At 39.5% G+C, this 11108-nt stretch overlaps 1 protein-coding gene across 2 annotated transcripts; it reads right to left on the reverse strand.

Annotated features, from left to right (window-relative positions):
- Positions 1–482: 482 nt before the first annotated feature.
- LOC131233129 (protein LEAD-SENSITIVE 1) lies at positions 483–9978 on the reverse strand. Of its 2 annotated transcripts, none has more exons than XM_058229734.1 (2): positions 9795–9978; positions 483–1493 (listed from the first exon to the last, which is right to left on the reverse strand). In XM_058229734.1, the coding sequence occupies exons 1-2, from the start codon at positions 9824–9826 to the stop codon at positions 740–742; spliced, it is 786 nt and encodes a 261-aa protein (XP_058085717.1). In that variant the 5' UTR covers positions 9827–9978; the 3' UTR covers positions 483–739. The 2 variants fall into 2 exon arrangements, with proteins under 2 accessions (XP_058085717.1, XP_058085716.1); XM_058229733.1 differs by having other exon boundaries at positions 483–1446; positions 9795–9974.
- Positions 9979–11108: the final 1130 nt, after the last annotated feature.

Consider the following 11108-nt stretch of genomic DNA (forward strand, 5'->3'; position numbering starts at 1 on the left):
GTTATACCGTGATACTATAATGGAAACACGTTATACTGTGATACTATAATTACGTTTTTATCTCAAATTCACATGAATTACGGCCAATCAAACAGGCCTTTATAAATTTTAAGCAGTTTTTGAAAATATATTTCTCTTGAGGAATCAAAACATTTTAGAGCTACCTTTCTTTGGTTCAATTTGCATCACACATTTATGGAAAAAAGAAAAAGAAAAAGCCCATTAGACATTCTTATCTTACCATTGGTATTTGAAGATAGTGGTCCTTGTCTGGTAGGCTGACTTTTGAAACGTATGCCATCCTTATTATGGCCCAATAAATAGATGGACCCGATTGATAATTCATGCTGCCATGTGCACCACACATCCAGCAGTTCTATACCAGTTAGATGAATGATTGTGGGCCAGTGGGGGTGAGCCTCCCTACCAAACATCTTTTCTGTAGTTTTGTTCTTTTGGCCTAAGCAACCCCACATCATATCTAACAAGTAGCAAGATCATCAGTCACCTCTTTCAAATTCCCACCAATCCCAAATAGTCATGCAAATTACAATCCAATCCATAAACAACTTTCCCATCAGTTGGTTCCATTGTTCAACAACTCACAACCAACTAGTAGACATTTCAACTTATTAATGACATCAATGATTTTTTATTTTCTTTTCTTTTCTTTCTAGCGATAACCCAATTAATGACAATCACACAGGCGCCTACATCAAATGCCTGCATGTGGGCCATACTACCTGGACGTCTGTTGTTCCATACGCCCATTCTTAGATGCCTCCCTTTCTTCGGCTACTTCCTGATGAGAACCCATCCACCCAAGGTTCACAGACAAGTCTTCCACTGGCACCTTGATCACATCCGTCCTAACGCCTATATCCGTAGCATACCTGCTCACACAATACATCCCAGCAGTAACTGTGGCCACCCCAACAGGACCCGCCATGAATAGCTTCAAAGGAGAGGACAGGATGGCTGCCAGTGGGGCACCAATGAATGATGAAGCTTGGCCACTCCTTCCCACACTCGCATTCTCTGCAACCAGAAGGCCTGTCTTGCAGTAGAGCGCAAAGTCCTCACAGTTGTTCTGGAACACATCATAGTTCCCAAACCCATTCTGGAGCAGATACATTGCTCTGTGGATCACCGTTTCAGAAGGGTCAGATTCTGCAGTTGTGCACGTCCCACCACGGACTTTGGCAAGGAAAACAGACGGTGCTACTCCATACTCGAAACAGTAGAGGGACCCACTGCCAAGGAAGCAGTCTAAGCAAGAGAGAACAACACCACTGTTGGGCTGCCTGAATCCGCAGTCAGGGAAGGTTGAACAGGAAGATGGCAGCTTTGAACTAAAACCGTTAGAGGCGGGTGATGTATCGGTATCTGAAGAAGTGTTTTTTTCACGTGTAAAATGAACCACCTTGCTCCCTCCAACGTAAATACCTGCACTCGTTTGAAATTGACCGGCAGGATTGCAGAAAAAAGGCATACTGGAATTATAATACATACAAAGTTTAAGCAAACCTTTCTATAAGAAAGCATTACAATCAGCTATAATTGCAGCTACCGAACCCTATATTACCTGACTACAGCCATGGGTATTGAGGACAATCCGTTACAAATGGTTGGTATGATATTGTGAAATAACCCAGATAACAGAGGGTTGATGCCAGGTAGGCAGCTGGTCATTGAACTTTTGTCATGCAATCATGGTAAGTACTGTTTCAAGATTGGCGAATAGGATTCGTAAAGCCGACCCAAGTAGCTAGGACAGGCAAAATGATGGTGATTGATGAAACAAGAACGATTTCAATCTAAATTCTAAATAAATAATATGTCCAAGTACAAACTCTTCAGAGGATCTGAATATACCATAGATCACATTAATTTCCAAGATGTCCATGAGGACAGCCACCTTGGGACAATCTAGCAACAAAACTCCGGGAGGCAACCAAGAAAATTACCAAGAAACAGATGGTAGCTGAAAGAAATTTGGCTTTTGCATAATGATATCTTAGACAATATTGCAAGAACAAGAACACTAATAAACCAGCTCAAAGGAAATAGAATAATAAACCAGCTCAAAGGAAATAGAAAGATAAAGTCAAGGTGGATTCATAATCGTTTCTCAATGGGTGTTCAACATGAATGATCAATTCTTCTTTTTAGAACTGAAAAGGGCTGCAAATCCAGCCCTGGACCACCTAACACAGAGAATGTGAACCTTCTACTGCCGTGTGGCATCAGAAGTGATGTAAGCAGTTAGTTGGGTGCATGATCCAAACCAGGAGTGTTGCACATGATAATTGGTAAGGACCAACTCATACTTCGAAAACTCAACTTGACTCAATGTCCAGCCAGATTGGGTCAACTCAAAGACTTGAATTGATATTTAATTATTAAATTAATAAGAATATTTAAGTAATAATACCTATTTAATAGGCTCTATTTTTTTTTTTTAAAGAAAAAAGAAAAGAAAAGAAAAGAAAAAAAGAGAAATTATCATAGATGAAGTGCACGGCATGTGGTAGAATCACTTGATTACCTTAAAAGGGCTAAGGGTTCAAATCTCACATTCATTTTTATTTTTACTTTATTATGAAAAGCAATCACCCAGCGAGTGACTCAGTTCGAGTCGCACTGAGTCAACCAAGTCAGCGAGCAGACTCAACAATTCCGGGCAAGTCCCAACAGAGTTGAGCTTGCCAGCGAGTTTCACGGTGACTCGGCTCAAAATCTCGCTGAGTTGAGTTGACTTGGCCAAGTTTCAAGTAGAGGCACCAAGTTTTAGAATGATGGACCAGCTTAAAGATCATGCAACCACTTAATCACCATTTGGAAAGAAGAGAAGCCAAAGAAACGGATCAGCCGCAGCAACTACAGAACGGAAGAACAATGCCCCTAGTTTTTAAATATTGGATAATAACTCGCTGCTGTTAGCGGGCCTAGCAGCATACCAGCTGTTCCCAGGGCAGGTTATGCGAGGTGGCAAGTGGTCATTGAACATTTTTTCGAGCAACTCATGTGAAATTTGACCCCAAACATCTGAGACATGGCTATTGATGATAATGGTGGCAGTGGTGAAGATGCAATAGGAGAGGACTGCTAATGAAGGCAGAGGGTATGAGGAACAAGGCCACCACGTATCTTTCGGGAAACATATAACTGGAATCAATGTATTATCTTCACACACCAACCACCAATCACCTACCACATCAGATTTATCACGATTCATGAACCAAGCAATTTACAAACATGTTAGCAGAACATGGAGTAATCAACAAAAGTAATTCTAAGACAATGACTCCAGCATCGATGACATTTATGAGGGATGATTAACAAAAATTCAGGCCACTAACACTTCCTAAACTTGATAAAGTTATAACTACATAATGTTGTTCGTAATCACAGAAACAATGATGGGGACATCGGAGGACCTACTCAGATGTACCAGAGACGGAAACGACCACCCACATCAGCACAACTTTCTTTTTGGATGGGAGATGAGTTCTAGATGGGGCCTACCAGGCCATTTTGAAGACCCCACATGCATTGGATGTGCACCAGGAAGACCTCACCTTGGGATGATGCATGTGGGCTGCTTAGGAGATCATTTTAGTCATAGGATTTCTATTTCGTGCCGATCCGACCATTGGATCTTGTCGATTAGGCTATCGGGTCACCAGATCTTTTAAATCTGGACCCTTTGGATTCTGATCTTGCATTCTTTATATTTTTTGTTATTTTTAGGAGTTATTTGATGGATGAGATTGATAATATATATTTCAGTTTTCTTATTTTGGATGATGAGCCACTTTACTTTAGTGAGTGGCATAGTTGTAATTATGCTGGATTTTAATTTCAAATTTTTAATTATAAAAACATATGGAGGACGGAGTTCAAACCCTAGTGGTGTTATTGAGAAGAAAAAAGAAAAGAAAAGAGTGGAGCTCCCTTGTGTGAAGGAATTTTCCTCCTTATTTTCTAGCGTTTTTTTTTTTTTTTTTTGGTTAAAAAAAAAACCCTCCCTTCCAATTAAATTGTGGAAGGATAGAAGCTTGTTTGGTGGTGGATTCCAAAGTATATCCTTCCTCTTCCTCTTCTTCAAAAGGTATTCTTCGTTTTACATCCTTCCTCTCTCCTCTTCGAAAGATATTCTCTTCTTCTCTTGTCTTCTTCTTTTCCCTTCCATTACAACCTTCTAAACCCTAGATCTTTAATTTCTTATTTTTCCCAATTTCTAAAAACCTTAATTCCAAAATCCTCAATTCCTAGGAACCCTAATTCTCCATATTTTAGATTTTTCCCTTCCTAACCCTAATCATAAAACCTACTAGTAATTCCCTTGAGTGTGAAACGTGCCTACGCTAGATTGGAAGTCCCTACTTCCAACTGAGCCACTCTTGAACTATTTTATATTTTCATACACCACGTATGTGAAAACCTAGGATCTTCATGTTATAAATCTGAATTTTTGAATATATTATGAGGATATGTTTGATTTTACATGTTGATTGTTGAAATTAATGTGTAATTGATCTCTCATCATGCATCATAGGATAGTTTCTATCATCCTGCATCAAATTTGGTATCAAAGCCCATAGGTTTAGCATAGGATGTTTGTGTTGCATCTAGGTTAGAGTCACATCTACGGTTAGTAGAGCATTCGTTGCATATAGGATCATATTGCTGAATTTTTGTTGGAGTATCCTATTGTTGAATTTTCAGCTAGCATTACCCCTTATACCATTGCTGAAATTTCAGCATAGTAATCTCAAGTTGTCACATTGCTGAATTTTCAGTTTGTAATTTTCAGATACACTTTTGCTGAATTTTCAGTTTGGCACCGTCGGATTACTATCCTGCTGAATTTTTTCAACATATGATTTGAGGAGAGCAACTTGCTGAAATTTCTGGTTAGTGTGTCTAGCGTGATCTCTAGGTTAGTACTATCATTGTCATCACATTGTCCTAGGACCTAGGGTTTCCTTTAAAATGTCCTTATGTATGCCCACTCATTCAGGACGTGGTTTTGGCCTACATCCCACTATGAATCTAGAGCAAATTGACGAGGCCCTTAACGCTATCAACAACCGTCTGATGGCTATTGAAGCACACAATAGGACCACCACAACTTAATTGACCGTGATCAATGCACGTGTCAATTGACTTGAAGCCTCCCTTCAGGCAAACCCTGACACTCGGGAAGATGTCTAATCACAAGTCAGGGATCAAGTTGAGACGGTGTCACTTGCAATTATTAGCCGTGCCTTAAGCCAAATTGTAGAAAGTGATGATTAGCGCAGGGATTCAATTTTCCACACTTATGCCAAGTGTGGTGGCAAAAACTGCAAGGTGATCATTGACAGTGACCGTTGCATCAACGTGATGTTTGCTCGCACCGTGGACCGCTTAGGTATGTTAGTCGTTCCTCACCCTCAACTCTATCGAGTCTCATGGGTTGATGCATGGTTTCTCAGCGTTGTCCTATTCTCATCCAGTTTTGTTCCTATATGGACACGTTGCAGTATGATGTTTTGCCTACGGATATAGGCCACATCATTTTGGATAGGCCTTGGTTATATGACATGGACGCAACACTATTCGGTCGCCCAAATACGTGTTCGTATCTATATGGAGGTAAAAGGATTGTCTTGAAGTCTCTCCCATCCAAAAGCATCCCTTAAAAGGAGGACGTCAAAACATATGGTCCTGAAAATGTGACGAAACTCCAGCTTGAGTCTTTTCCTATAGTTAATGCCAAAGAGTCTGAAAGAGAGACTAAAACTGATTTGACGTTATATGCCCACGTGGCAAGTGAGGTCACACCTGAGGTTATTATGAAGATGCCACCTGAGGCTACACCTGGGGGTAGTGTAGAGTTACCATCTGAGATGAGTTCGGTATTGGAGGAGTCCGATGTTGTTATTCCAGAGGGCATACCGGATGAGTTTACACCCATGCGAGACATTCACGCATTGACTCTACCAAGCCTTCATCACGATCAAATGAGTACTGGAGAGGAAGTGGATTTGGAAAGACAAGTAGATGAGCCTAGGACCCCTATAGATTGCATAATATGTGTTCCATAGGCCTTCAGAGTTTGTATATGCAACTACACAACATACGCATGACTTGCATGTGAAGATTAGAAAAAGAATCAATATAAGTAATGAAACATACAAAATGATTGCTGACTCACACCATAGGTTTAAAGAGTTTGTTATGGGTGATGAAGTCATGATTAAAATATGTTCAAAAAGGTTTACACACAGAACCATAAAAAAATTACAAGCCCGCAGTGATGGACAATATAAAATCTTGAAAAGACTGAGTTCGAATGCTTACTTGATAGATCTTCCACCTAACATGGGTATCAGTTCCACATTTAATGTGGAAGATCTTGTACCATTTCATGGAGATTCCCCTAACCCTCACATGAACTTTGATGATGATACCCCTGACCTGTCCCAAAACCCATGGCCATTACTTGACCCCTCTTCTCAACCTTGACCATCCGTATCATCCATACCTATGAGAAGGGAGGAGATGGAGGATATCTTAGATGAAGAAGCGGTTTCCACACGACATGGCGGTTACCAGGAGTACTTTGTCAAGTGGAAGGACAGACCAAAATCATACAGTACGTGGATTACAGAGGCAAAGCTTCAGCAACAAGACCCGGATTTCCTCGAGCATCACTGCAATTTTATTTTGCCAGAGGCGAAATCTCCTCAGCCGAGGGGAATTGATGGGGGCATTGGAGGACCTACTCGGATGTACCAGAGATGGAAACGACCACCCACATTAGCGCAGCTTTCTTTGCGGATGGGAGACGAGTTCCAGATGAGGCCCGCTCGGCCATTTTGAAGACCCCACATGCATTGGACGTGCATCAGGAAGACCCCACCTTGGGATTATGCATGTGGGTTGCTTAGGAGATCATTTTAGTCATAGGATTTCTATTTCGTATCGATCCGACCGTTGGATCTTGTCGATCAGGCCATCGGGCTTTTGATCTGGACCCCTTGGACTCTAATCTTGCTTTCTTTATATTTTTAGTTATTTTTACGAGTTATTTGATGGTTGAGATTAATAATATATATTTTAGTTTTCTTATTTTGGATGATGGGCCACTTTACTTGAGTGACATAGTTATAATTATGCTAGATTTTAACTCCGAATTTTTAATTATAAAAGCATAGGGAGGGTGGAGTTCCAACCCTAGTGGTATTATTGAGAAGAAGAAGAAAAAAAAAGAGTGGAGTTCTCTTATGTGAAGGAATTTTTCTCCTTATTTTCTAGGATCTTTTTTTTTTTTTGTTTAAAAAAAAAAAACCCCCTCCATTCCAATTAAATTGTGGAAGGGTAGAAGCTTGTTTGATGGTGGATTCCAAGGTACATCCTTCCTCTTCCTCTTCTTCAAAAGGTATTCTTCGTCTTACATCCTTCCTCTCTCCTCTTCGAAAGGTATACTCTGCTTCTCTTGTTTTCTTGTTTTCTCTTCCATTACAACCTTCTAAACCCTAGATCTTCAATTACATATTTTCTCCAATTTCTAAAAACCCTAATTACAAAATCCTCAATTCCCAGGAACCCTAATTCTACATATTTCAGATTTTCCCCTTCCTAACCCTAATCATAAAACCTACTAGTCATTCCCTTGAGTGTGAAACGTGCATACACTAGATTAGAAGTCCCTACTTCCAACTGGGCCACTTTTGAACTATTTTATATTTTCATACACCGTGTATGTGAAAACCTAGGATCTTCATATTATAAATCTGAATTTTTGAATATATTATAAGGATATGTTTGATTTTACATGTTGATTGCTGAAATTAATGTGTAATTGATCTCTCATCATGCATCCTAGGATAGTTTCCATCATCCTGCATCAAATAATGAATGTCAAGGATAAATTAGTGTAGCAATTGAGGATGGCATTGCAATATCTGGATAGTCCTGAAACACGAGGGCTTCATTTGGATGTGCGAGTTGAATTGTGGACATTCAGTTTATTTAAGAGTAAATAACCAAAATAAAAAATGATGTTTCCTAGGCCTCAAAATTGCAAGTGCTGTAGTTGCATTTTGGAGTTCATACCCTCAACATGAATGCTGAGAAGAAAATCACCATTTGACTATTTCCATTTTATTAGACTAATAATTGCAATTCAATTCAATAGAGCATCCAAACACACCCTAGAAGATGGCGTATCAACCCTAAAAGGGTAGCTAATTCCCTGTGCATTTACATTGTTGTTTAGTTGACAATTCCCAACAACAAGTACAGGTAAGATTTCCAAGATCAGGTCTTAGACTACTTTTGAAACAACTCACAAATAGCTCCACTTGTACAAATAACAAAAATTCCCAATCATCACCCTGTCTCATGATCTGATCATGATGGCGAGGCAGTATGGCTGGGTGGTGAGAATACTATCCCACCAGCTAGAAACCCCTAAATGGGTGGCAAGAAAAAAAATTCTGCTGTTCAGGGACATCCTGCGATATTGTTTCAGATTTTTGGGAATGCGCAAGGGATAGTTTGGTCTTTTCCTTGTGTAATTAGCTAGGTAGTTGGGTGATTAGTTATTGTTCTCAAGGTTAGTTGAGAATTAATTTTGATTAACACACTAATCCCCAAGATTAGTTAGAGAGTAGTTTTTGTAACGAGTATTTGTTTTGGTTGTAATTTTAATTGAATTGAAGAAAAGAATGATTTCAAAGAAAGCTTTTCCCAAGCCACTTCTCCTCCTTGGGTGGGTTTTGGGAGAGGATTTTCCCTTAATTCCTGCAAAATTTCCCTAATTTCCCTTCCCCTCTTTGATCCCTTGGTCTGTGAAATTGAGTTTCCTGGCTTTCGTCATCAATCGATCCCGAATCTACATCAGATAAGTGAGATCAATGGCCGATTGTTTAATTTACAACAATATAAAAGTTCCCAATTAGCAATTCTAGATAAATCTCTATTGAGAAAAAAAAGAAAAGAAAAGAAAAGAGGAGCAATAAATCCAGCTGATCTACACATTTCTAAGCAGGGGCGGGCCCTCATATGGCACATGTCGCTTTCTGGCCAGCAGTGAATTTAACTTTAGAATTGCATCTGTTCAATAACAGTGTCGGTAAGATGGGAAATAGATCAAGATAGGTAACTGCCCCTTGACAATATTTACCTAATAATACGAAATTGACCCATTGGCGATATTTACCTAAACATTCCATTGGAATGTAACATAACCAAGTTATCCTTTCCCTCAAACACATAACCATGCAGGAAAAAAAAAAAAAAAAGAAAGAAAGAAAAAAGAATGTCTCAAATTTGAAGGAAACCCAAAACCCCATTGATCAGAAAAATTCCTATCTTGCGAGGACTGATCAAGGAATCAAAATTAACAGACTTGCAAGCAAGATAAGAAAGGCATCAACACCACCATCAGAACAATTAAAACAAAAAATAAAATTAAAAAATTAAAAATTAAAAGCCCAGAAAATCTCATCAACCCAAAACACAAATAGTTAAAAGGCATGCATTAAAAATAATAAATAAATAAATAAAACCCACTTGGTAAAATTCCGGCATTCGCTGACAGAAGCTAAATTCAGTCAATAGAGAAGACAAAACCAACATTTCCCAATCATTCCAAAACACAAAACCAACTACATTACATCTTAAATCCGTACAGTTAAAAAAAGGAAAACCCCAACAATTGAAAAAAAAAAAGAAGAAAACCACCGAGAAATGAAATTGAAAGGAGAGAAGGGAAATGTAAGGAACAGTAGAAATACCATGGTGAGAGTAAGTATAGACAGCTCTCCATGTGTAAATGTGGTCTCCTGCTCTGATTTCTCCTCTCTCTACCTTGTTTGACAGCAGACCCCTCATTCCATTCATTCTCTCTCTCTCTCTCTCTCTCTCTCTCTCAATCAAGAAATGAAGAAGAAGAGAGAATCCAAGAAGAAAACAGCATTTCCCAATCTGAATGTACACTTGTTCCACAACTACCTTGTCAAGTAGGTGAGGAATTTTTGCAAGTATATACACGCGTTTTCAGTTCTGACGACTTGGGTGCATTATTCCGTAATCCAGACCGTTGATTCTATTGCTCCCACCGTTGATGGAATATTGGTCAAAATATTTCTTCAGATAATGACCTTTATTAACAATCTTTGGAATCAAGATAAACAAACGGTTGATAAAATAGAGAGACTACAATGAACCGTAGTTGAAATGAAAATGGTCCCAGTACGGGTGGTCTAGATCATTGACGGATCTATGGTCTGGATTATCGATTATGGTTACCTATTGAAATAGAAACTCGTGTGATATGTGGAACGATGCACGACACGTGACATGTAAATTCACACTGGTGTGTTTGGTTGTGATGATTGGGATGCCTTTCTTTTTTTCGCTTTTTTAAGAGCGCGACTTCGCTGCGACCACGGAACCGGCTTCGTGGATGCGACCCTGAGCGTAGGGACCACCTGTATGTATGCATTTTATATCCACGCCGTCCATTGGCTTTTTCAGCTTATTTTAAGGTATTTTCTTAAATATCAAGTAGATAAAAATTCCAGTTGGACCACTTTAACGGAAACACTGTTTATTGAACGCTCACCATTAAAAGGAAGAAACAAATATCAGCTTGGTCCAAGACTAGTGGCCCAAAGGTTTTTTAATGGTTGATAACCACTGTTTCCTTGTGTTGTAGTCCACCTGACATTTTTATCCGCTGAATTTTAGGAAAATTCCTTTAAATAAGCTGAAAAAATCGATGGACGGCGTGGATATATAATTCGTACATCGAGGGTCGCTCCCACGTCGCCGATTCCGACTCGCTGTCAATAAGGAGCTATACGACATCTCGACGCATTGGGGAGCACTAACGCGACGCACCCAGTCTAGAGCCAATGTAAAAACGCCACGTGTTCGTGTAGAGGCTAGGACCAGCCGTTAAGAGTCGATTATTAGGTGTTACCTGGGTAAGGGCGCGTCTTCGGTGGATCCCTAACTGTAAGGCCCATTTTGATATATGTAACTTACATCCACGCCATAAATCTGTTTTGAAATCTCATTTTAATAAATCATCCAAAAAATGAAGC

This window comes from Magnolia sinica, chromosome 18 (assembly GCF_029962835.1).
Source record: "Magnolia sinica isolate HGM2019 chromosome 18, MsV1, whole genome shotgun sequence".
Lineage (NCBI taxonomy): Eukaryota > Viridiplantae > Streptophyta > Magnoliopsida > Magnoliales > Magnoliaceae > Magnolia > Magnolia sinica.